The 27635-nt window shown below is 39.4% G+C and overlaps 1 protein-coding gene across 1 annotated transcript in view; it reads right to left on the reverse strand.

Moving 5' to 3' along the window:
* Positions 1-27635, reverse strand: part of LMBRD1 (LMBR1 domain containing 1) — a 113509-nt gene that overhangs the window by 84337 nt on the left and 1537 nt on the right. Inside the window, exons 2-3 of the mRNA XM_004423982.3 lie at positions 22910-23086; positions 13415-13475 (exon numbers count right to left, since the gene is read on the reverse strand). Coding sequence (XP_004424039.1) covers positions 13415-13475; positions 22910-23086 — 238 coding nt within the window. The remainder of the gene's footprint in view (positions 1-13414; positions 13476-22909; positions 23087-27635) is intronic.

Below are 27635 nucleotides of genomic sequence, written 5' to 3' on the forward strand. Positions count from 1 at the left end.
AAAAGAGAATGAACTACACAAAAATGAGACAAGGATGACTCTCACAGACCTTATGCTGAATAAAACAAGCCCAGACAAAAGAGTACATTTTCTATGATTGAAGTTAAGGAAGTTCTAGAACCGGCAAAGCCAATCTATTATGACAGGAATGAAATAAATGGTTGGGGCAGCTACTGACTGTAAAGAGACGGGAGGGTGTATGGCAAGCAGAACCATCATATGTCAGGTAGGAATGTCTACAAAAAGACAGCTTCTAGGAATCAACATCTGGAGGAAGGACGCAGGGGACAGACACAACTTTGGAGAGACGCTACAGCACCCCTCGGCAGCCTGTGACTTGGGACAGGTGGAGAACAGCTGCTCTGAGCCTTCGTGTCCCTGACACCACGCTCTCAGCTACCTGCTGGTCACCTGACTGTTCCTGCTCAGTGTCCTTCGTAAAGACTTCTTCCTTTAGCCCATAATGTTAAACTGTAAAGTTGGAATTAAGTTAACATTTTTACGTGTCTCGGATTGGTTTTAATGTCAAGTTGGGCTTATATATCTGTATATGAAAAAAAGAAAACGTTGCTACCACTATGATGAAACAGCTTCTTTGAAAGTTCTACTTCAAACTGACAGCTATTTTCAAAGGAGAATTATCCACTCCAACAGCGACGGCACTCTCATATCCTGACATCTTTATAAATCATGCTTTTACTTGTAAATGTTTTTGTTAAAAGAGTGCTACTAGCAAGTAAAAGATCAACTATTCGGTTTAATAGTCCCACTAACATCAAAGAAAAAATATTAAGGAAAACTTTTAAAACCTCGTATCCACAAAAATTGGCAAAAATTAAACTCATAAAACAAACTCTTTTTTTAAAACAACTTATCAAGAACTAGCAAAAGCAAGAGAACAGAGAGCCATCGACACTTCAAAGGCCAGGGACAGAACTACACGATAATTCTTAGGGTTTTTAACGGACACAAAGCCAAAGAACCTACATGTTAAAAACTGAGTACCCTTAAATTATAACTCACATGAAAAATAACTTGAATAAATCAGGCTTTTGAATTTTTAGACATTCTTTATTCCTCCCAACTACCAATGAAAACACTAAGAAAAAGAATAACAGTCAATACTGTGATGGTATAATTAATCATGACAAAGCCTTTTGTTTTAGAAGGTCAAAGTATAAAGATATTCTGGGAACTCGAAAAGCCTTCTAAAATTATCCCATTTACCCAGCTGAACAGATCTGGGGTGAGGACTGCTAGTTGCACATCCAATACCCATTTTCCTTCCGGCTGGCCTTCCCTTCTTCCTCCTCCTTTCTGCCTAAAAAGGACACACAATAGCTTAAACTCTAGCCATGATTTTGGACTCTGTGGTGACAACAAGATGGAAATCATGTACCAAGGATGGAGAACAGAGAAGAAATGAGCTCAGGACCCTCACGATGCCATGCTGCTGCCATACCAGCCCTGGACGGCCTATTTCCAGACTTATTTTAAGTGAGACTGAAAAACCACCATACTATTTAAAGCATGTATTTCCAACCTGTTAATAGCAGCCAGGTGTAATTCCTGAAACAAAACTTGGTATGAGAAATGGAGGAACCCAAACATTCTCTCCCGAGCTATTCTGAGCCCTTGGTGGTCCTGCCTGTGAGGGTGAATGCAATAGATCTCAGTTAACTTTTGCCACTGAACACTGTAGCATCATGAGGTGCCCAGAATCCCCTGGGTTCAAGATATACTCCTCCTTGCCTTCACTGTGTAGCCGCAACCCTACTTCTCCCCTAGCAGTCAGCAGCAACCACTCCAGGGGATATGGTAACTATTACTGCTGTGCATTCAATGGAATAAGGAGACAAACCCGCCAGGTGGAAATCACACCTCCTAATTCAACGACACTATTGTTCCATCCTTGCTGGAAGTACTACCATATAGCTACACGAAGAATTCTAAACCAGCAGAGCTCAGCGGCAAGGTAAGAAGAAAAAGTGTTGTGAGTAGTTCATTAGAAACCATTGTACAAACCGCCATGTTCACTTCTATCCCTTAGTTATCAGTAACATGTACACAGATTACGGGAGAAAGAGAACCATACAATGCTCACTGACCCACAGCATTCTCTAAAATACAGAGACAGCACTTCTTAATTCATTTTATGAAGCTAGCAGAGTCTTAATACTCACACCTGGCAAAAATAACAAAAGAAAATTACAGACCAATCTCACCTCTGAATCGATTTTTAAAAGAATCCTAAACAAGACAGCAGCAAATCAAATGCAGCAAAAGATATAAAAACAAACCAAAAAAGCCGCCATCATGACCAAACTGGGTTTATCCTAGGAATGCAAAGTTGGTTTGAGAATAATCTATCCACTTGAAAGAATTTAAAACAAAAACACCTCACATGATTATCTCCCCTGATAACATGTATTCAATTCAACAAACATCTCCTGCGTTAAGTTCCAGGCCCCACTCTGAAGGTCATGAACATGGCTAAATCAGAACTCAGAAGTCTCTACTCTCATGAGGCATAACTCTAGCAGGAAAAGGTCTAACATTTAGAATCACTGTATGAACTACACAGCATACATTAAAAAATTCTTAAACGAGTAAAACAAAGCACAAACGACCCAACTGAAAAAGGCACTTCAAGCAGAAAACTGAAAAAGCCAATAAATTGAAAAAGACATGCAACTTCATTTCCAAGTAAATGAAATGCAGATTAGTGAACTATCATTTCACACTTGCCAGACGGGAAAAACTAAAAACACCTGGAAACATTCAAGTTTGGGATATAGAGCAACTAGCAGGCTTATATTCCTCTAAGGGAAGTTAAACTGGTACAAACACCTAGAAAAATAGTTTGTCATTAAGAAGAATGTTGAAGATGCACATAACTTATGATCCATCAACTCTATGTATGTATTTTGCACATACGCAACAGGAAACGTGTACACACGTGTTCATCTCACAATTTTTAATAGCAAAACATCCAAATGTCCACACTGATTAACACGTGGTATAACCACACATGATGCAAATAAACTACATTTCATGTAATAACATGTATGAATCTCAGAAACATATGGCTGAATGAAAACAAGAAATAATTTCATATAAAGTTCAAAAAAATGTAAAGTTAAATAAGGATACAGCATGGTAAGACTATAAGAAAAGGAAGACTACATTTAGCATGGTGGTTACCTCCAGGGAAAGGGGAAGAGATGGCATCAGGGAAGGGCACAGGGACTTCAACCTCATACCTAGCACACTTCATAATACTTTGCAAGTACAAAAGTACTGTGTGTTGAGTAAACGTCACAGCTGTCAATATTTGCAATCCTGCTGCGGTGGGCAGCCTCTAAAATGGCTCCTGATGATCCCCACGCCTCCAGTATTCACGCCCTCGTGCAATCCCCTTCCCTGGGTGTGGGCTGGACTAGTGACTCAGTGCCGATGAAAACAATACAACACAAGTGGTGGGACGTCCCTTCCCAGATTAGTTCCTCAAAGACTCTGGCTTCCATCCGGCTCACCTGCCATGTTGTGAATTGTCCCATGGAAAGGTCCACGTGGCAAGGAGCTGATGTTGCTGACAAGAGAAAGCTAAGACCTGAGGCCCATCTACACCCATGTGACGGAGCTTGGGAGCCAGCTTGCCCCTCAGTGAAGCCTTGAGATGACTGCAGTCCCAGCACACACCATAGCGGCCTTGTGAGCAGAAAACCTAAACTGGAGATTCCTGACCCACAGAGACTGTGAGCTATGTTTGTTGTTTTAAACTGGTAAACCCTGGGGTAATTTCTTACACAACAATAGATAAAGAGCACCACTGTTGACAGCACAGCAAAGTGATTCAAACGCTCTGGTGCATGATCTGACAGCATACTGTCACGCGCCACATGATGATGTTTCTTTCAGTCAACGACAGGCCACAGATACGACAGTGGTCCCTGTGCACCGTACAGACTAGGTGTGTGGTAGGCTATACTACCTAGGTGTGTCTAAGTACACTCTGATGTGTGCAGAACAACAAAATCGCCGAACGACGCATTTCTCAGAACACATCCCCGTTGTTAAGCAACACATGACTGCACAACTTGCAGAATAAAATCTTTTATAGAGTTTAACCTAGAAGATCAGTCTGAAGAATAGTCATTTCCCTTAACGATCCTTTTGGTGGTTTATTTCCTCTCTCTATGGTATTTATTCCAAAGTTTACGCTGCAATGCCATTTTTATAACAAGAAATTGCTAGTGGTCAGAAAAAAGCTAAGCAATTTATGGTGTAACACAATAACTATGTAGCAATTAGTGATGACTACAGCATTGACGCCAAAGCTACACAGAAACATCAGGTGAAACAACAGTAAGTAGAAAAGACGTAAAGCAAATCAGCATTACAAACCGACTACTGGAGGCGATGCTGTGTGACACACAAAGAACCACATTCCGATTTATAAACCTTAGCACCTCATAATTTTTCAGCCTCATTTTTTTTCATCTGTAAATTAGGGTAAGATTCCAATTGCAGAAAATAAAAAGAAACTACAAAAACGCGAGTGTCCTAAAATGTTAAGTCACTATAATAGCAACTACCCTTTACTGCCTGCCTGTCACATCTAGCATGGTGTTATACACCTGACTTACATTTGTTCACTCGGTATTTCTTCCCAACAACTCTGTAATAAAATTTACATGTCACAAAATGCCCAAATTCTAAGTTTATGATTCAATGATTTTTTTTTAGTAAATTTATACAGCTGGGTCACTATCACATAATCCAGTTTTAGAATATTTCCATTCCCCCAAACGGCTGCCTCGTGCCAGCTGTAATTAACCCCCACCCCAATTCCCAGCTGAGGCAACCAGTGACCGGCTTCTGTCTCTAGAGATTTGCTTTTTCTGGACATTTCACACAATGGAATTATACGAGATACACTCTTTTCCATCTGGCTTCTTTCACTAAGCACAGGGACTGGGAAATTTTTTCTGTAAAAGGTCAGATAATATTTTCAGCTTTGCAGCCTGAAAATCTCTGTCATAGCTACTCAACTCTGCTCTCACAGCAGGAAAGTCGCCATAGACAAGTCAACACACTGGTGTAGCTGAACTGAGACTGGGCCTGTGGACACGCCATAACCTGTTGATCCCTGACTCAGACTGCTGAATGTGTACTCCACCATACGGACACAACACCGTCTTTTTACACATTCGCCAGGTGTTGGGTATTTGGCTTCTTTCCAGTTTTGTGCTATTACCCAAAAAGCCGCTATGACATTTGCATACATATCTTTGTGTACACACTGTATTCATTTCTGTTGAGTAATTGCTGGACCATACAGTAAGCTTAACTTTTAAAGAAAGTTGAAAACTGCTTTCCAAAGCAACCGCACTGCCTTACATTCCCAACAGCAGCATGTGAACATTCCAGTTTCTCTCTGTCAATACTGGGATATTGTCTGTGGCTTTTATTACAGACCGTTATGGGCCAAATGTTCGTTCCCCTAAAACTCATACATTGAAGCCCTAACCTCCAATGTGATGGTATTTGGAGGTGGGGCCTTTGGGAGGTGACTGGGTTTAAATGAAGTTACAAGACTGGGATCCCAATAATGTAATTAGGGTCCTTAGAATAAAAGGAAGAGGCCAGATTCTCTCTCTCTCTCTCTCTCATCTATTCTCTATCTATTCAAATATTTTACTCATTTTTAATTAAGTTATTTGTATAATTAATGATTGGTAAGAATTGTTTATATATTCTGAATACAAGCTCTTTATAAATGATTTGTAAATATTTCTCCTTGTCTGTAACTTATCTTCATTTTTTAAATTGTGTCTTTTGAAGGGCAAAGTTTTTCATTTTTATGAAATAGAATTTATCAAGGTTTCTCTTACCAATAATGCTTCTGGTGTCATATCTAAGAACTCTTTGTCTAACCCAACGTCATGAAGATACGTCCTTTTATTTCTTCTAAAAGTTTTATACATTCATAGTTAGGTCTATGATTGCCTTCTTAGTTAATTTTTGTATGCGATGTGAGAGAAGGCTCGATGCTGTCGCTGCTGTTGTTGCATGTGGTTATCCAACTTACCCAACAATTTTTTAAATGAATTGAACAAAACTGAATTGCCACAGCTGTTGAAAATCCATTGACTATGAACGTAAGGGTCTATTTCTGGTCTCTGCATTCTATGGCTCCATAAACCTACCCATCTGCAAAATCACACTGTCCTTTTTATTGTTTTACAGTAAGTTTTGAAATCCTATAGTGTAATTCTCTAATGTTAATTCTTTTTCAAAATTGTTTTTGGCTACTCTAGATCCTTTGCATTGCCACGTAAATTTTAGGATCAGCTCGTCAATTTCTTAAAAAAAGAAAAAAAACTATGGGTCAATTTGAGGGAAAAGTGCCCTGTCATCCTTGCAATATTATGTCTTCCAATCCATTAACATGGAACGTCTCTTTATTTACTTAAATCTTCTTTAATTTCTATCAACAATTTTTTGTAGTTTTCAGTGTACAGTCCACGTGCCACACAGTGACATTTCAGCCAACGACATACCACGTTACGACAGTGGTCCCACAAGATTTTTACCACATAGCCTAGGTGTGTAGTAGGCTATAACATCTGGGTTTGTGTAAGTACATCCTGTGATGTTCACACAAGGACAAAATCACCTAACAAATGCATTTCTCAGAACATATCGCCACGTTAAGCAATGCATGAATATATGAGTCTTACACTTCTTTTGTTAAATGTAATTCTCAGGGGTTTTCTTCCCTTTTGATGCTTTGTGAATAGAATTGCTTTCTTCATTTCATTTGAATTGTCTGATTCTAGTTTTCATATTGATCTTGCAACCTGTGACTCTGCTACACTTGTTCATTGGTCCTAGTTGTCTTTATATAATTCCTTGAGATTTTCTACCTATAGAATCTCACATCACCTGAGAAAATAACAGTCTTAATTCTTCCTCTCCACTTTGGATGCCTTTGTTTATTTGGATCTATTGCATTGGCCAGGTTGAGCAAGTTCCCTTCTGTGACTAGTTAGCTGAGAGTTTCCATCAGCAATGGGATGTTGGATTTTGTTAAACAGATGTTTTTTTCGTATCTATTGAGATGACCATCTGGTTTTTGTCCTTTATTCTACTAATATGGTATGTTACATGAATTGATTTGGGGATATTAAACCAACTTTGCATTCTTAGGATGAATCCCACTTTGTCATGGTTTATAATATGTGATGCTGGATTTAGTTTCCTAAAACTTTGTTAGGATTTTTGTGTCTACATTCATGAGGGATATTAGTCTATAGACTCCTTTTCTTGGGATACCTTTGTCTGATTTTGGCATCAGGGTAATAATGGCCTCAAGAATGAGTTGGGAAGTGCTCCCTCCTCTACTTTCTAAAAGAGTTTATAAAGGATTGGTATAATTTGTTTAAATAAATGATAGAATTCACCAGTGAAGAAATCTGGGTGTGGGGTTTTCTTTGTGGGAATATTTTAAATAACAAATTCAACTTCTTTACTTGCTATAGGGCTATTTCTTGAGTCAGTTTTGGTAATTTATGTCTTGCTAGGAATTTGTCCACTTCATCTGTCTAATTTGTTAGTATCAAGTTCTTCATAATATTCCTTTTAATTTCTGCAAGGTTGGTAATGCCCCCTTTCATTCCTTATTTTGATAATTTGTATCTTTCCTCTCTCTCCCTCCTCCCCCGCCTTCCCTCTCCTCTTCCCCTGCCCCTCTCTCCCCCACCCCTCTCTCTCCCTCTCTCCCCTCTCCCTTTCAATCAAGCTAAAGATTTATCAGTTTTATTGATTATTTTTCAAAGAATCTACTTTTCACTGGATTTTTCTCTATTGTTTTTCTGTTTTCCATTTCACTGATTTCTGTTCTAACCTTTATTTTCTTTCTTCTGCTTGCTTAGAGTTCAGTTTGCCTTTCTTTTTCTAGTTTCCTAAGGTAGAAGTTTTAACATGAGACTACTTTTCTAATAGAGGAATTTAAAGCTGCAAATTATCCTCTAAGCACTGCTTTAGCTGCATCTCATAAATTTTGATACATTGCATTTTTATTTTCATTCAATTCAAAACATAGTTGGGGGGGCGGGCATTTGGGGTGAAGTAACAGACCTAATCTAAAATACTACAGACTACCACTGTCCTTACCAGTTTTTAAGTATAAACATTTCTCAGACTGTTGTACACTTTTGGTTGATTTCCAAAGCAGTGAAGCTGTTCTTTTATCAATTTTGTCTTGCTTTTTGGGGAGAGGATCCACCAACCTTCTTACTTGGCCATGTATAAAATCACACCCCTAGATCATTCAATCTCAACAACATGTAAGTACATATTATCCTTTCTCATCTACAGAACATTACAGACTGGATGTCTGTGTCTCCCCAAAATTCATATGTTGAAATCTAATCCCCAATGTTCTTGTTGGGGAAGTAATCAGGGCATGAGAGTGGAGCCCTCGTGAACGGCATCAGTGCTTACAAGAAGAGACTCGAGATGGCTTGCTGTCCCTCTCTCTGCTCTCTGCCACGTGAGGATAAAGCAAAAAGGCCATCCCCCAGCCAGGAGGCAGGTCCTCACCAGACACCACATCTGTCAGCACCTTGCTCTTAGACTTCCCAGCCTTCAGAACTGAGAGAATAAATGTCTGCCATTTAAGCTAGCCAGTCTATGGTATTTTTGTTATAGCAGCTCAAACTGACTAAGACAGCAGTGAGAGGTGGTCAGATTCTGGATAAATTTTGAAAAATCAAACACAATAGAATTTTCTGCCATGTTTGATACAAAATGTGAAAAAATGAAGAGTCAAGGATGACTCCAAGGTTTCTGGATTGAGCAACTCTATCCTTCTACTTGCTACTCACTGAAACAAGGAAATTATAGAGTATAACAGATTGAGGGTCAGTTGTTTTAGAAATGCTGAAGCTGAGATGTCTTTAACTTCTTGGTGGAAACTGTCATGTTGACAACTGGACACAGGAATATGAAGCTCAAGAGAGGTCTGCACGCAGATTTGAATCTGGGAGTTTGGTATCTAGATGGTATTCAGGATTAAACCAGGAGTCTAAGATCACCAAAGGATTTACTGAGATAGAGAACAGGTCCAAGGACTGAACCCTGAGACACACAAACATTAAGAGCTCAGGAAGAAGAGAAAGAACCAGCGAAGGCACTCAAAAGGCACAGCCAGGAGCGCAGGAAGGAGAATCAAGAGCACATGTCTCTCTCTCCCTCCTGGAGTGTTCAGGAAGGTTTATGAGACGATGGGACAAATCAGCAGTTTGTTCAGAGACAGAATGTACAATGCACACCAGCTGTTAAGTCCAAGCAAGCACTTGTTTTCTCAACATTTCCACTGGGAAACAAATTCTTAGGCCACTAAGTCTCAAGGAATCATTAGATTATCTAGACAATCTCGAGCAAACCTAACCAGAGACCACTTAGAAAACTCCCCCTGTGAATAAGAATGCATTCTTCTAAATAGGAGGTGGGAAAGCAGAAGATAGGACACTACTGTTATCTCACCAAAAACAACTTTGCAGACATGAATCAAAAAACAAATCCCCAAAATTAGTCCCAGTCTTTCTAGGTTGTCTGGAAAAGCAATGAAATATATTAGAGATGTTTTCAAAACAATAAACTGTCAAGAAGATGCAAATTTGATGAGATGCTAGGTCAGTTCTTTCAATACTAATTTTCCAATATCATTGCACTGAGAAGGTTTCTTTCTCTTGCTTTCTTAGGGGATTTAAATTAAAACAGCAGCAGATAACAACTATTTAGCACTAACCACATGTCCCATACTCCTAATACTATAAAGTAAGTCCTACTTTATCCCCATTTCACAAGTGGAGGTCATAGGGAAGTTAAATGTCTTCAAGGTCCCATGGTACTCTTCTCATATTAGACGATAGGAGGTTGGAAACCCTAAGTTCAGAATACATAGTAAAGACTCCAGGTATAATTTCTCAGCAATTAACCAATGGGGAGTGAGGAGAAAGTTCCTAAAAACTCTCTTAGGTGCTATAAAAGGTGTGGCATAGAAACAGGAGTTTGAAAGCCTTATTCCTATCCTTCCTTGGTTCCATAACTTATCTAAATATGCACACACTTCTCCTGTCTTCACTACAGAACTGCTTAATTGCAAAAGAGAACTTATTAAATACCCAATAATCTGGGATTGTTAGAATAAGAATATTCATACAATGGAAAACGATGCAGTAAACGTTTTTTTAATATACATATGCAAGATCTTCATAGCAGCAGTATTTGAAGTAGCCAAAAACTAAACAACCCAACTGATCATGAATATAAAAATTGATAAACAAACTATGGTATGTTAATACAATGGAATATTTCACAGCAATGAGAATCAACAAGGCACTGTTACCTGGAACAATACAGATCAGTCTCAAAAACAATGCTGAGCGCTAACAAAGCAAAAGAGAAAACAATACATACTATATGAGTCAATTTATGTCGACACAAAAACGACAGCCCGAGAACCAGTGTCAACAGGAGAGTCTCTGGAAGGAAGTGACTGGACAACTACAGAAGAGCTGAACACCCAGCCTTGAATAATTCCCGCCTATGGTTTGGGCTCTCCCCATTTCCACCACCCCTGTAGGCATGCAAAATCAAAACAAGAGGTTAGGAAAAAATGTTAAGTAAAATGTAAATTTACTTAAAAGAAATTAAAGAAAAGTAGATGGTGAAAGAATTAAAACTAAAAATTTCAAGAATTTAGAAAAACATTAGAATAAAGTAAACATTCACAATAAATTACAATAAATAAAAGGTAAGAATTTAAAGATAAAGTCAAATTTGAAACATAAAAATAGAACTCAGATAAAAGGCTAAACACACACATAAGAGAGAAAAGCTTGCATAATACGCCCAACCATGAGATTAAAACAGAACTGAAAACAAAAAAGTCAGATAAGAGCAGTTTTTTAAAAGAAAATATCAAAGAAGTTTGAAGACACAGATGAAGAAATCAATAAAAACATTCAAAAGGAGGAAAGTCCCTTCTGCAGCCTTAATAATCCTATTAGATGTCCACCCTCGAGCACACACCTTTTTAATACTCCGTGTCAGGGGAAGGACACATAAAGTACACTTGTGAGAAGCCCTTGTGCTATTTCAGTTGTGAGCTACACTAGTCACTTTTTTCAAAGAACATCATTTCTACTTGAAAGAATAAACCTGAATCTACCACCTTGAGCCTTACATCTTTACAATAAATAAATACTTTTCTGATAAGAACAGTGGTGATACTAATGGAATACCAAAGTAAATCAGAATCTCTCTGGACATGATCTAGCATCCATACTATTTAAAAGGTCCCCAGATGATGTTTGAAGCTACTCTGGGGGTTCAGTGCTACGAAGCACTCCCACAGGTAACATGCCCAGAACCATACATTGAAAGGCAGCTCACTGAATGGTAAGGAGCACCAGCTTAGGAAGTAAGACCCACTTGAGCTATGCCACTCACTAATAAGGTGATCTTTAAATATCAATTTCTTCATCTGTAAAATGTAAAAAATACCTCCAAAAATTGACATTCATGAAAATTAAATAAAATGTTGAATGTGAAAGTCTTGCACAGTTCCTGGCAATGTTAGACAATGAAAATGTGTTGATATGTTAGGAGAGATTAGATGAACTATAGAATGTCAGAGGGAATGGATAAAAATAGTGTTTTGGATTATCTGGAGTCTGTGTAGTCCTCAGGATCCAGTAGAAGACATCCAATAGGCAGGTAGACAATATCTCGCATTTCTGGACAAACAGCCGGGCTTGAGGACAGTCACTCTCTTAGAAGCTATGCAATCCTTTCAGGCTCCCAGCTGCAGCTCACCATCTGAGTCCAAGTCAATGGCCTATGAGCCACAGCTAAGATGGATATGACTAACTTTATGACCACCACCACTAATATTATCAAATTAAATTTTCTTACTTTGATTCCATGGTCATCAAGAAATCTTCTATTCATAATTTGGCTTCCCATGAAAATTTCTTCCCTAGATCAGTGTCTCAACTACCCCATCCCAAAGTAGTTATATTTCTCACTACAACCTATCCAACAAATAATCCAACCCTAATCCCTAAGACATCCATTGTTTGTAATGATTAAATGCCGTATCTCCCATGCATTGAAATGATACTAGGGACACACTATCCTAAAAATACTAAAACCATTTCTTATAGGCTTAATTCCCTCCATGACACCAACAGGAAGGGCTGCGTGAATTAACATTCCAGTTTAGATGTCTTTGTAACCTTGGTTATAATGGATTATTCCAGTAGCCTGTAGGTTCAATGATAAGATATGGCTCATGGACCTGGACTGCACCAAGATAAAAGTTGGCTTATCTTGTCACATGTTCTACAGCATAAACACACTTTGGTGTCAAATAGGAGACAGGCCTCTTCCCCCAAAGTTGTTTTTGAAGAACTGATTTATATCCTTCCAATAAATTTGTATTGAAAAGACAACATCGCACCATTTCAACATTTTTAACTTAATAGGCCAAATTTATATTTTATAATATATATTTAATGTATTCATCAGAAATAATAAATTCTATATTAAAATACCAAAATACAATTCTAAAATCTATACCAAAGGGACAGAATTTCATGGGTCCTGCAGATTTTAGACCAGGAGAAAAGGCAAAGGTTAGAGCCAAAACAATGAAATTAAAATCCAATGAAACCTCTGAAAATCCCATCAATAGAAACTTCAGTAGATGTTTTCTCAGTTTCCAATTTAGTGTCTCATTGAAATCTTATTCAACATCTTGATTTATTGCTGGAAAAAACTGACATCTTTTTCCTAACTCAGCACTTAAAGCACAAGTCTTAGGTTTATTCAAGAGAAAATCTGGGGCAACACTTAAGTAGTTATTACAAAGCTTTTATAATCCAATATTAGGAACGCAAGAAAGAGCAAAGGAGGGAGGGATCATCAGTCAACTATAACCCCTGGATGAAACTGACTCTGTACAGTACAATAAAGTTGATGCTACAAACTCTCCAGAGAGTACACTCTATTAGTGTCAATATTTAGAAAAAATTTCTAGAAAACTAGGAGTTTTAAAATCAAGAGTGCAAGTGGGAGATTCGTAATGGTAACAAAGGAAGAGACCTGAAATTTATAGCAACCTGACAACTTCCACAAAGAAATACTTACAAGTGAATCTAAATGAAGCAAAGTAGGTAAAAGAAGTTTTGGGACTATGATAGTAAACGCTGTATTACTTATTCCTGGTGCTGAAACAGTAATCTCCAATGTGATATTAAAATAGAAAGTGTATGCACAGCTTTATTCTACATTTTGGTAGCAGCCCACAAAGGAAAAGAAACGGAAAGATACTTACTATAGTAAGCATACAACACAGTGTCCTCGATCTGTCTGCTGACATTAGCATTAGCCCAGTCCTGGGATAAAAAACAACGGAAATATTAATGAAACATCCATTTGCTTAACAATTATGATTAAGTTTTCATATAACTAAATATCACTTATAAATGTATCAACTCATACAGTTATGGTCTGTGCCTTCAAGAAGTGAGATAGATAAGTAAACAAATTTCCACAGGTAAACGCTGAGATAAAGTGACAACATAGAGTAGTTCCTCCCTATCCTGTTTCACTTTCTGCAGTTGCAGTGACCCACGGTCCAAAAACATTAGATGGAAAATGCCAGAAATAAATAAACTGCACACCATTTTGAGTAGCATGATGAAATCTCAGTCCCACCCGGAAAGTGACTCGTTCCTTTGTCCAGCAGATCCACGCTGTACACGTACCACCTGCGATCACCTAAAGCCGTCTCAGTTATCAGATTGACTGTTGCGGTATCGCAGTGCTTGTGTTCAAGTCACCCTTATTTTACCTAATAACGGCCCCAAAGCGCAAGAGCAGTGATGCTGACAATTCAGATATGCCAAAGAGAAGCTGTAAAGTGCTTCCTTTTGGTGAAAAGGTGAACGTTCTCCACTTAATAAGAAAAAAATCATATGCTGAGGTTGCTAAGATCTACGGCAAGAATGAATCTTTTATCTGTGAAATTGTGAAGAATGAAAAAGAAATTCATGCTGGTTTTGCTGTCGCGCCTCAAACTGCAAAAGTTAGGGGCACACTGCATGATAAATGCTTAATTAGGATGGAAAAGACATTCGACGTGTCAGTGGAAGACAGAAACAGGAAACGTGTTCCCATTGACAGCAACATGTTGCACCAGAAAACATTGAGCCTATACGAAGACTTCAGCAAGGGACCCCATGAAACAAGTGACCGCACACCATTTACTGCAAGTGAGGTTACACAGATCCAGGAACAGGCTTGCACTAAAGGAGAAAGACCACATTCACATAATTTTATTACAGTACATTGTTATAATTGTTCTATTTTATTATTAGTTGTTCCTCTCTTATTGTGCCTAAGTTATAAACTAAACTTTATCATAGGTATGTATGTGTAGGAAAAAACATAAAAGCTATGTAAAGGGTTCAGTACTATCCATGGTTTCAGGCATCCACTGGGGGTCCAGGAATGTACCCCCGTGGATACGGGGGATGACTCTATTTCCGGGGAAACACATTAGCAGGAGGCACCCAACTCAGCCTGAAGATCAGGGACGGCTTCCCCAAACAACTCTAAACTGAGAGAGAAGAGAGGTTGTTCTTAGGGAAAAGGAGAAAAATTAGTAGGAAGGAGGGACGAGAGAAAGGAACATACAGGAGAGTTTAAAAAACCACAAGGAGCTACATATAGATTCACTAGAGCTTTTAGAAAGACGAGAGAGAAGGTGAGCAAGGGAGGGGAAGGACAAAGGTTTGAGGGACTTTGTCCTAAGGGCAATGGAAAACAGTGATGAATTTTTATACAGAGAGTGACAATATGATTTGCATTTTAGAAAGAAGATAATTGAGCATAACATATTTTTTTAAATACCTAAAAGAATAGTCAATCGAAACTCCTTTGCATTCATCCTACACAAATATTCTTTAAATTAGTAATTTAAACATAGTAATTTAACTTAGAAAATATAATTAAAATTAATCTTTTCAAATAAAAAAAAACTTGTATGCTAATGAATCAGAACTGAGGTATAACAACAAGTCTTTTTGTCAAATATCCTAAATTTTATGCATATGAAAGATTAAACCTGGAGAGTCTTGGTGACCAGCCACTGCTATCAAGAAGCAAGGCTCATCAGGTCAGTTTTTTTCTATAAACACTTTAAGAGCTCAAGTCAGTATTAACAGCCCACTAAAACGGCTCTTAAGGAAGGGTATTAACATTTAATTCTCCTAAAATAATTACGGTTTTTCTTTCTTTTTCACCTACAAACACCTCTAGCAATGAACATCTACGAATTTCTTACTAACAAATGCCTAAAAGAAAAAAAAATGTAGAAAATCCAAATTTAGCACTACAAATGCAAAACCCTGACACATGATGCACAATAAGAACAATATTTTTCCAATAGCAATAAAAACTATAAAAAAAATTAAGAATAGGCTAAATTAAAAATTTATGTTAACTATATAAAGAAAATTAAATTACAGAATATAAAAAAGATCTAAATAAATGGAAAGTCCCATGTTCATACATGAAATGACTGTAAATACCAAATCCCTCCATATTAATCTATAAAAATTATATATATTGCCAATCAAAATCCCAAAATACTAGAAGGTAGAGTATTTTCTTTTCTTTGTGTGTGTGTGTGTGTGTGTGTGTGTGTGTGAGGAAGATCAGCCCTGAGCTAACATCCGTGCTAATCCTCCTCTTTTTGCTGAGGAAGACTGGCTCTGAGCTAACATCTATTGCCAATCCTCCTCCTTTTTTTCTCCCCAAAGCCCCAGTAGATAGTTGTACGTCATAGTTGCACATCCTTGTAGTTGCTGTATGTGGGACGTGGCCTCAGCACGTCGGTGCGTGCCCGGGATCCGAACCCGGGCCGCCAGTAGCGGAGCGTGCGCACTTAACCGCTAAGCCACGGGGCCGGCCCCAGGTAGAGTATTTTCATATGATGATTCTAATAGTAATCTGAAAAACATATAGGCAAGAGCTAAGAAATTTTTTGAAAAAGACAAACAATGAGGAATTTGAGGAATTTAGCCAATTACAAGACTTTATTAATAAAACATGAAAATCTATTATTATAGTAACCTTTCACTCACCTAAGTGGCAAAATTTAAAACATTAATAATATCCAGCAGCGACAAATATGAAGGAAAAGCCATCTCCTACACAGTAATAGAAAGAAAGGTACTCGATGACCCAGACATTCTTTGTTGGAATCTATCCTAAAAAGATTCACACAAATCAGGACAGGTATCACTACACAGGTAGGTTTCAAAGACAAGGAGGCCTGTCCAAGGAATGTCCTCAAGAGCTCTTACCAGGCTGCCTGGCAACAAGCTAGCCCACATGGGGCCTCCCCTTCCCACAGTAGGAGGAGATGCACCCAGTCTCAACGACTCATGGGACCAAGGGACCCAAAGTCTCTAGGTGCTCAGCAACCGCCACGTCCTAGCACCCCTGAAGGGCTTGCATCTAAGCTCACACTACTCGGCACTCGGGTCCACAGCACTTATCCACCTGCGAGGCCATTCCGGTTCCTGCCCTACGAGAAGGGAGAACAGGAGGAGGAGCAGCTACCTCTGCTGAAGCTCCTGCTCTTGGGGAGCGCCCCGCTCTGCAGAATGCCACGTACGTAAGAACCCCTGCACTGGCTGACCCTCATCCCCCTACATTCCAGTCTGCACTAAGTCATGCTTAGTGATTTTTCACCCAAGAGCCCTTTACACAACAATACTCAGTGTAGCATTGTTTACAATATTAAAAAACAATAACAACAACAAAAACTGGAGACAATCTCAGTGCCCAGGGAGAAACGGTAAAATGTATTAACAATGAAATCTTCTACGTAAGCTGGTATACATGGATATCCAGGAAGTACTTCTGAGTAAGGAGAAACGGAACGAGCCGCAAACACTAGTTTTAACACACGCAATCTTTGTCTAAAAAGTGTAATGAAAGAAACAGCGTACATAAACAGAAAAATGGAAACCAAGTGTAAAGAGTGCTAGCGCCTGGGAACGGGAAAGCACCAGGGAGGCCTCTCCGCGACAACTGGAAACGTTTCCATCAATGACTCCAGGACCAAATGAATACGTACACAATCGAAGCTTCAGCTCCTGACTCCTGTGTTTCTCTAGTGATCGTTTATGCCTCAAAACAGAAGTTAAAAAAGATTTTTGAAACTTGAAGATTTTTTGAAACAGAGGATAATTACATCTATCCCTATGCGAGCTCCCTACCAACTTCTGAGATGACCCCAGATATTAATGTGCCCATCAAGAATCACTTAAAAGTTAAACTTTAATGCTGAACAAGACCCCAACCTCAGAAAAAAAAGTAAAAGTAGAAAATATGAAGGTAATTTAAAGCCAAGGTTCATTGAAATTTAGTACCTTTTACCCTGCAAGGTTCTTTTGTTTAACCAAATCTTGAGGCAATAAGAGTATTACTGTTACTATTTTAAACCTAAAAATATGTGTAAAATATACAACATCACTCAAGCACTATTAGTGTATTTGGCTTTTATATACTGTCTTGCCTCCAAGGTATATGATGTACTGTCAAAAGAGCTTACTTTATGAAACCTTCCTTCTACATTCTGAGAACAAATGCCCTTGATATATTTTATAAACTAGTGACCACTGCCTCCCAAAGTAGAGAGCAAAAAGAACTTCAGAGTCATTTAAGACTCAAAGGAATGTGAGACAATCAAGAACTAATACTAAATTAAAGACTATTAAAGAACACTTCAGAAGAAAGGAAAAAGATATCCATTTCACAGAAAAAAGATGGAGTGGGTCGTGTATGTGAAATTCCCTCTCCCACCCTTCAAGACGACTTATTGAAATGCTCAGCCTAACCCAAAACTAGACATGATTCTCCTCCATTTTACGTGATAACCTCACCTCAGACCAGTGGTTCTCACTCGGGGGTGATCTGTCCCCCAGGGGACACCTGGCCAGAGTGGTCACTGGGGACAGGGGTAGTGACCAGCATGCTACTGGCATCTGGTGGGTAGAGGCAACGACCTGCTAAACATCCACAGTGCACAGGACAGCCTCCCACAAGCAAGAATTAACCAGCACAAAATGTCAATAGTCGAGAAACACTGACTTAGAGGTCTCTAAAATAATTTGAAGCTGAAAAGACAGGAGCTCACTCAACTTACTACCAAATCTAAAACCTACCTTCATCTGTATCCAAATGCCAGGCCTTCCTTCTGCCAAGGGCCCGTACCCCTATTTACGGCCAGTCCTTTCACTCTGAGACCCCAACCCCTTTACCTTCTCAAGGACACTGCACCTGCAAAGAGATCCTCTCGCCCCTCTCAAAAATCTCTCCCCCTCTACAGAATCCTAAAGCATACAAACTCTAGTAACTTCCATTAAACAACAAAGAGACACCACACAAAACACCTTCCTTGACCCTACTCCTACTGCCCTAGAGAACAAACCTGAAAAGCTGTCAGCATTTCCTGTCACTACGTCCTCGCCTCCCTGACTACAGTCACCCCACTCCAACCTGAGCACCCCACCGCTCCACTGAGGTTACTCTTCCTGTTCTTTGGTCACCACCGAGCAAAGCCAACAGTCACCTCTCCACCCCTCTCACTACGCCTCTCAACACCACTCGAAAAAGCTAGTATTCTCTCTTCCTGAATCACATTCTTCTCCTGATTTCCATAAGCCCCCTCCTCTGTCTTCCCTCTTACCTCACAGGCTGCAGCCTCTCCCCTTCAGCTGGCCTCTACGCAATGGAGCACTCCAACCTGTGGTCCAAAGCCAAGCCTTCGCACACCACTCAATCTCCCCAGCTACTAGTCGGCCCGCAGCTGATACCATCCAGGCGCTGACGACTGCCAAACACTTCTCTCCAACCCTAAGCTGTCCCTGCAGCTTCGACTCCCTACTTGGCACCTCCACTTGAATATATACAATAGGCCCTATGAAGGTAACTTGTCCAAAATGCAGCTCTTGTAACATAATTTAAAAGTCATAAACAATCTGGCCCCCGCCTCCCTCTTGATCTCAGCTAGGACCAACGCACAAGCCCCAACGCCACACTTTAGCCAAACAGGCCAAACTCATCCCTGCCTAATGGCTGGAATCTGCTGCTCCCTCCCCCTAAAGGCTCTCACCTGGCTGGCTCCTCCTCATTCAGGTCTCATCTCAAGTAACCTCAGCAGTCTAGTCTACTTCAGCAATTTGGCCTCTCATCTGAATTACCCACAACTTCACTAGACTCTCACATCAATCTGTTGTATTTCCTCACAGAATGTCTAACCGTGAAGTTAGCTTGTTTTGTTTGTCTACTGTTGATCTGGTCTCACAGAATGTAAGCTCCATGAGAAGAGTAGCCTCATTTGTTTTAATCGTTAATCTCCAGCACCCACATGTGTCAGGTACGTATTATGTGTTTAATAAATATTATGTGAATAAATGTATTTAAGGTGCAATGAAGAATACACTATTTGAAAGTAAGAATGAGGCAGTAGTAGAGAGTTCAACCCAGACATCTAATACAGTCATGCACCACATAACATTTTGGTCAACAACAGACCAAATACACAACGGTGGTCCCATAAGATTAGTACCATACAGCCTAGGTATATAGTAGGCTATACCATCTAGGTTTGTGTAAGTACGCTCTATGGTGTTTGCACAACGACGAAATCGCCTAACGACACATTTCTCAGAATGTATCCTGTTGTTAAGTGATGCATGACTATAATACGAGGCCATGAAGAGATTAATCATTGGGGAAGGGGAGTAAGATATGAACATTTTAGCTACCAAAACACTAAATGTTTTGATGCCATAGCTTAACTACTAATTTTTTTAACATTTTACATGTTATATACAATAAAAAATATTTATTCATGCTACTGTCAGTTTCTGATTTCTTTTTGACTGGTACACTCTGTGTATCTCACTATCCACAGTTATGGGCCAAATATATAATACACTGTAATAGAACACTTAAGAGTTATTCTTTAAGGTCTTTTTTCTTTTTTTTAATCTAAAAAGTTAATTATTTCACAAATAACCTACAAACAAATTATCTGGCTAAAATTATTCATAGTGCCATGTGTAGGAAAAACAAAAATCAGTGGAAACAACTTCAGGCATTGTTACAACATACCCCTGCCATAAGAAGGCAGAGAAAGCAAGGAGCAACTAAGACAAGACAGAGAAAGTACCCCTGGCTGCCTGCTCACAGAGAAGCCTGGGCACCCTCTTCCTAAGCCAAATGTTAGCCATCACTGACATCACGAGTTTCCAAATAACCAGACCTTGTGAGCAAGTCCATAATCAGTTCAGAGGCTTCAAAACATTTGAGATAGAAATGGAGAAAGTTAGAGAATATGTATATTCATTTAGGAATAAGAAATGCAGATTGTAAAAATTAGGATACAACATAATTCATCATGGAAAACAATGCCAACTTGTACACTTCTCATAACTAACATAGGTGGGACAGACAAAAGCCACTGTGGCATATTTTTACTCTAAAATGGCTAAATTTACAACTGTGGCATGAGGTCTGAAGAACTAATGCTTAAATACATGCACTTGTCCCTCACTACGCACCTTGAGAGACCTCATCAATAACTTTCTGGAGAAAATACTTTCTGCAGTTTATTGGGAAAAACTTTTTAAAAAGCCTTTTCAGTTCTACTTCTGAGCATTAGCATAGGCCACCTTCAAATGAAAACTCTTATGACACTAGTCCCTCATCTCCCAAAAAAGAGAGAGAGAAAGAGAAACAGAAGGTTGCAAGGTATCAAGAAAACAGGTATCAAATCACTGAGGGCAAAAGCTGACACATTACATAAGCTCTGAGGGGGCTAAAAACAGACCTAAATAGAGACAAGTAAATGACAAGTAGTAAGAAAGAGAACATACAATTACTGAATAATCTCCTAATAATGAAAGAAAGAAGTCTGCAAAAAGTGGAGGAAAAAGCATTAACAGAGAATTTTTCCCTGCTAATTACTGGTGCTACATTAGAGTCAACAAACATAAAACAAGTGCATTAACTGGAGCCATGCATTTTCTTCTCTCAGGGGACACTTACTAAAACAAGTGCCCTAACCCTTTACAGGTGATACTTTTACTTCTGTAGGTGGGTAAACTAAGAGACTTGTTCAAATAAGTATAATGGAATCTCAGATTAAAAAAACAAAAAATTAGCACCCAGAAAAGTGACTAATTTAACTATGGTCCCAGAACAACTACCTAATCTAAGAGAGAGTCCATAATTTCATGAAAATAGTTAGAAATTTCATGAAAATACTTTAGAAATTCCAAGACGAAAACATATCCCCACAAAATCTAAACATATCAAATATTCTAAATTCAAAACTAAAGAACCTCCAGGGCCAGCCCCATGGTGTAGCAGTTAAGTTTGGCACGTTCCGCTTCGGCAGCCCAGATTCTCGGGTTAGGATCCCGGCCACAGACTTACAGCCAAGCTGTAGCAGCGTCCCACGTATAAAGTAGAGGAAGACTGGCACAGATGTTAGCTCAGGGCTAATCTTCCTCAGCAAAAAAATAAAATAAAATAAAATAATAAAACTAAAAAACCTCTTCAAACAATAATTACACAAGGGAAACACTACGTCTATATCAGATATCTCTCCACCGCTGTATCCACACAGCGCCACTGAGACCATACGTATCACCCAGTGAGGGAAGGAGCTCGACCGCAGACTCCAACCCCAGCCCCAGCCCCTGAAGTTGTGTGACCTGAGGCAGGCTAAACCACCTCTCTGGCCCTCGGTTTTGTGCACACACAAACACGGACGATGTTATCTACCTCACAGGGCTGTCTACACACAAACCATGTAGGACTGGTCTGACACGTGGCAAACGCCCGACACATTAGTCACTGTCTTCACACAGCACGTGGCACATCCTAAGTGCCCACTAAGACTGGCTGAAAGAACGACTGACCTACAGAGAGTAACTGTCATTTTCACAACAACCACAATACATGAAAACATTGTCTAGTGATTTAAGCCCATGAGGCCAATTCAGGAACTTATTTTGGAAGCATGCATTACTGAGATAATTGAAATCCTATTTCACTCAAATACTGAAGTACCCACCGTGTATTAGACATGAGGGTACAACAACAAGCAAGACACAGTTCCTGCCTCACAGAAGCGAGTAACAAAATCAAAAGTACTCTGCATAATTAAAAGGGAACTCAGAAATCTTACAGCCCAACATCCACATTCTAAAAATGAGGACCTTGAAGTACAGAACAGTTAACTGATTTGGCCAAAGATCCATGCTAGAGAGTTATGAGTCGAGATTAGAACCCAGGTCTCATGATCCCCAGCCTGTGGTCTTTTCTCTGTACCATACTGACCCAAAGTGCTCAACATGAAACAGAGATTAAGATCCTGATCTGCCACTCACAAAGCCCCTCCAAATTATTCATTTATTGCATTAGTCAAATCCAGTCAAACAGACTTCAGGGGAGCTATAAGAGGCACAAACATAAGACTTACTACAATTAGTTAATATATTTTCAGATTACAGAAGGCATTCTTCACACGGGGAGGGTTCTCGGATTAGCAGTTCTCACGTCAATTAACAGCCTGTCTCCAGTCCTCCCCGTCAGCTGTCACAGCCTCAGCCTCCGTGCCGCAGGTCCACTCTCATTTATTCCCAGAGACAACAGGAAAGCACAATATATGCAGACTGCTATACACACACACAATTGCCAAGAATCGGAAACAAAAAAATCGCATAGTGATAATAATTACCTTAAATGTACCATTTTGATTTTTCATGTAAGAAACCAAAAATATATCCACTGGTAGAAGTGCTGATGTGATCAGAGCAATCGCCAGAGAAAAAATTGCTGTTATGGTGGAGACAACTTCACTTTCCCTCTGACTTTGGTATTTACGAACATATATCCAGCAGAATGCCAAAATAGCCTGAAATAGAATAAGAAGAAATGTTTTGTTACTGTTTTTACTCTCTAGAACTGATTTTAGTATGTGTTTGAAAGTTTCTAACGGGAAACTTTATGTCAAATAAAGGTTCTTTTAGATGTCCAAGGAAGGTCCACTACCCCTTATAAAATTGTTCAAGATTTATAATTTTCAAAGCCTATTTCATGAATGCAGTATAACCTCACACAGGTGCAAAGAAACACAAAAAAAGTAAAAAGTAAAAGTTTTCGATAACAGTGTTCAGTTACATATATCCTCACTGAACACAGTGCATCCATTAATCATTTCACACAACACCATACTTATAACCAGCGCTGAATACTTTTTTCGTATCAATCCTCCAACCTAACGGACATGTAACTAGAAGTTGTTCCATCCTATGCTTACTACTGAAGCATCAAAGAATATAACTTGAATTGAAATTAACTTTTGCCCCATTACGACGTTTCAAGAGTATCATTCAGCTAAAGATTAACTGCCAGTAATCACCATGCAATTGGCACATTATACTATAATTCAAATTCTAAAGGGCATTAAACAAAGAAAAGTCAACAGTGAAAATGGATACATGTGCATTGCAAGAAACTTTCCAGTGGGGAAAAAGTACACTCAGAGGTACTGAGATTGGGTCTGGAATCAACAGGTACTCTTAACAGTTCACCAATGCCTTTCTAGTGACTAACAGGGAGCTGGGACCTTACTCTCGCCATTCTCTAGCTGTAGGCAGCATGGGAATCACCAGGAGGACCTGTGAAAGCACAGATTTAGGCTGGGCCCAACCCCCAGCCTGTCAGATTCATGAGGTCTGCAGTGGGGCCTGAAAATCTGCATTTGTAACAAGTTTCCAGGTGAGGCTGCTGCTGGTCCAGGGACCACATTCCGAGAACCTCTGCTCTACTCAATCACAGGGGATTGCAGAAAATCAGTGCTCCACAACCTTGGCTGCGTGTTAGAACCACCTGGCAGTTTTTAAATACCCTTATGCCCTCCCCACAAACCAATCCAATCAGAGGGAGGTGCCTCCAGGCACCAGCACTTCAACAGCCCAAGGATTCCAATCCAAGCCAAACTTGAAAACCACTGTTTTACGTAAGCTCTAAAGAGCTCTGGGACAAAAGCGCTATTGTCTCTTCACTCTTTCAGTAGATTCAATGGTTACTTCCACTCTGGGGATCTAGTTCAGGAGCCTGAATTGAACTAACAGCACCATCTAACGAGTGTCACAGCTCCCAAATTCTCCTACCGCAAAATGTGAGAACAGTTCCATCACCCTCCATAGGGCAGAAAAATCCCCCTTGCCTCTGTAGTTAACGCCCGTCTCCACTCTCCAGCCCCTGACAACCACTATCTGCTATGTGCCCCTACAGCTCCTGCTTTTTCTAGAACATCATAATGTACTCATACAGTACGTCGTCTCTTGAGTCTGGCTTCTTTCACTTATCGTAAGCATTTGAAATCCATCCAAGTTGTTGCATGTAATTCCTTCATATTACTAACATTTCAGTGGGCTTCAGAACAGCAGGAAAAAATAAACTGACGAGGGAATGTAGACTTTGAAACCTGGATGTTGGAGCGAAAAAAAAAAAAAAGACCTAGGTTCAAATTTCGGCTTAAAACTTTACTAATTTCTTTCTGTTTGGGAAATTATTTTTCATAAAATGTTATTTATATTAATATTTTCATGGACTTGTTTTTAAATGAATTTCAAATATTTAAAACATTCCTCAAACTATTCTAAAGTCATTGGAAGCTGAGCCTTATCTTTCTATCCTTAGCAGTATGTGACACAAAGTGTTCAATAAACTTTTTGTTGGATTTCAAAAAGATCTGCACTTTTACAATCTTCAAAGTGATAGGTGTTACTGCAGTGGAAGCAGCCTGCCAACACGAGACAGACAGTTAGGCCAGATGTTCCCCAACTTTTTGGTCTCAGGAACCCTTTACAGTTTTTCTCTTTTTGTGTGTGTGAGGAAGATCAGCCCTGAGCTAACATCCACGCCAATCCTCCTCTTTTTTTGCTGAGGAAGACTGGCCCTGGGCTAACATCTGTGCCCATCTTCCTCCACTTTATATGGGACGCCGCCACAGCATGGCTTGACAAGCAGTGCGTCAGTGAGTGCCCAGAATCCAAACTCGGGCTGCCAGCAGCGGAGTGCGTGCACTTAACCGATACGCCACAGGGCCGGCCCCCTTTTACAGTTTTAAAACTGAGAACCCCAAACAGCTTTTTGTTTACATGGGTTAAATCTATCAGTAGTTACTATATTATAAAATAAACCAAATTTTCTTATCCATAAAATAGGAACAAGAATATTTCTTTCATAGCAGGTTATAAGGATTAAATGAGATGTAAAGGGTTTCTTTTTTTAGCACAGTGCAGGGCCATAGTAGCTGCTTAACAAATAGCAGCAATTATTATTAAACGACATATAAAATAACTTTTTACAGCATTTCATAAAAGAAACTAATATACAATTTTGCTAACAAGTATCAAGGGAAGGTTTAGAGCAGTCCCTATCCTCCCAAGAGCTTCTGATTTAAATGGTCTGGACATTAGGGTTTTTAAAAAGTCCCTAGGTGGTTTCAACGAGCAGTCAAGGTTGAGAAGCACTGGGGTAGAAGCAGGAATGAGAACAGAAGAATGTTTGCTAAACTAAGGGGCACACATACTGCCTGGAATCTTGTTAAACTGCAGGTTCTGACTCAATAAGGCTGGGGTCTTACATTTCCCATTTCTAACAAGTTCCCGGGTGATGCCCTCACTTTGAGTAACAAGAGTCAACTCGCTTTACAGAAATGGAGATTCTGTCTTGTATAGTAATGGAAAATGCTAGAAGGGTTTAGATTTGATAGAGTAAACACGGATAGTAGATTATAAGCTTGGAGGAATCAAATCTAACCAACCCATATGTGGCAGAAGAACTGAAGTCCATTCTGTTTGCCCAAGATCACAAAACTAGTCAATCTTAGGGTTCAGATTCTTTAGCAGATGGTTGGCAGCAGCTCTCAAAGTACAAAGTCCCCAGACCCCTGGCAGTCCCAGAACCCTTTCTGGGGATTTGCAAATTGAAAACAATTCTCATAATACTACTAAAATGTCACCTTAGTCATTTTTCACTATGTCGATATTTGCACTCATGGTGCATAAGCCATGGTAGGTAAAACTGCTGGCGAATGAAGCACGAACCGAGACAAAGGCAACAGACCGTGCCAGCAGTTACTGTATTCTTCACCACCACCCTCTCACAGAAGGAAAAGCAAAAGGACAATTTAACTTAAGACTGTGCTTGATGAAGCAGTAAAAACTAACTTGATTAAACTTTAACCCTTGAGTCTTTCTAATACTCCGTGGGGGGGAAACGTGAAGTATGCATTCAAGGTCCTCTCTGGCACACCCAGGTGTGCTGGCTGCCTCCAGGAAACGCACCTCGACAGCAAAGAGCAGAAAGCCAAACCAGGCACTCTTTTCAAAGAATATCATGTTTATTTGAAAGCACAAGCAACTAACTATGGTTATTCAGACTTGGACATTGGCAGATTTTGTCGAAATGAACAAATGGAACCTATTGCTTCAAGAAAAACAACTGATGCTATTTGTTGCCAATGATAAAACTCAAGCTTTCAAATGAAAATTAGAATTTTGGAAAACTTGCATCCACAACCGTGAGCTTGACAGTTTCTCAATACTTAACTTCTGAGATACACTTCTGCTGACAAAAATCAATGGTGATATTAACAAATGTGATATTTTGATATTATGTAATGAAATGTATCCATATTTGGAAGATCTGCATAATTCAGTGAACCAGTATTTTCTAAACGACCAATGCATCATGTTACAAAACCATGCACGGGGAAAAGACCCATTCCAAGGGCAACATGGACCAACGGATTTTAATGTAACACCACAAAAAGTTCATTGACAGGGTTTCAGATTCCATATCGCAACTAACTCGTAAGAGCTTCTGCTTACTGAGTTTTGGTGTAGCATTGAAGAACAGCACCCACAATTACCTATGAGCTTTCGTGTAGCGTTAAAGAACAGCACCCACAACTACCCAAAAATACTCCTCTGCTTCCAGCTGCATCACTAAAACTGGGTTTTCTTCACACACTTGAACCATGTCAAGAGACTGAATGCAGAAGCAGACACAAGAATCCAGCTCTCTTCTAATAAACTGGGAATTAAAGAGATTTGCAGAAGATTAAACGATGGCCCCTGTTACTTTCTTCCACTCCAACGTCCAGTTTCAAACTCCTTAATTCCCTTCTCACTTTATTCCTGCTGTAACATCACCAACTTGAATGCCTTCCCTTCTTCATCTATCCAAAGTCTACCTCAATTCCCCTTTCTTCCAATTTTGTTTTCTATTCTCTGAAGTCCTATTTCATGTATAAAATCATACTTTGGTTTTCAGTACTTAAAATACCCGTTTCAAGAACTTTTGTTTTCCCACCTATCTTCAGGCCCTCTTAAAGGCCACATTTTGTTTCATTTGCAGTCTCCTACCATTTACAGCACAACTACTCT

Source organism: Ceratotherium simum, chromosome 13, assembly GCF_057802395.1.
Source record: "Ceratotherium simum simum isolate JZ-2026a chromosome 13, ASM5780239v1, whole genome shotgun sequence".
Lineage (NCBI taxonomy): Eukaryota > Metazoa > Chordata > Mammalia > Perissodactyla > Rhinocerotidae > Ceratotherium > Ceratotherium simum.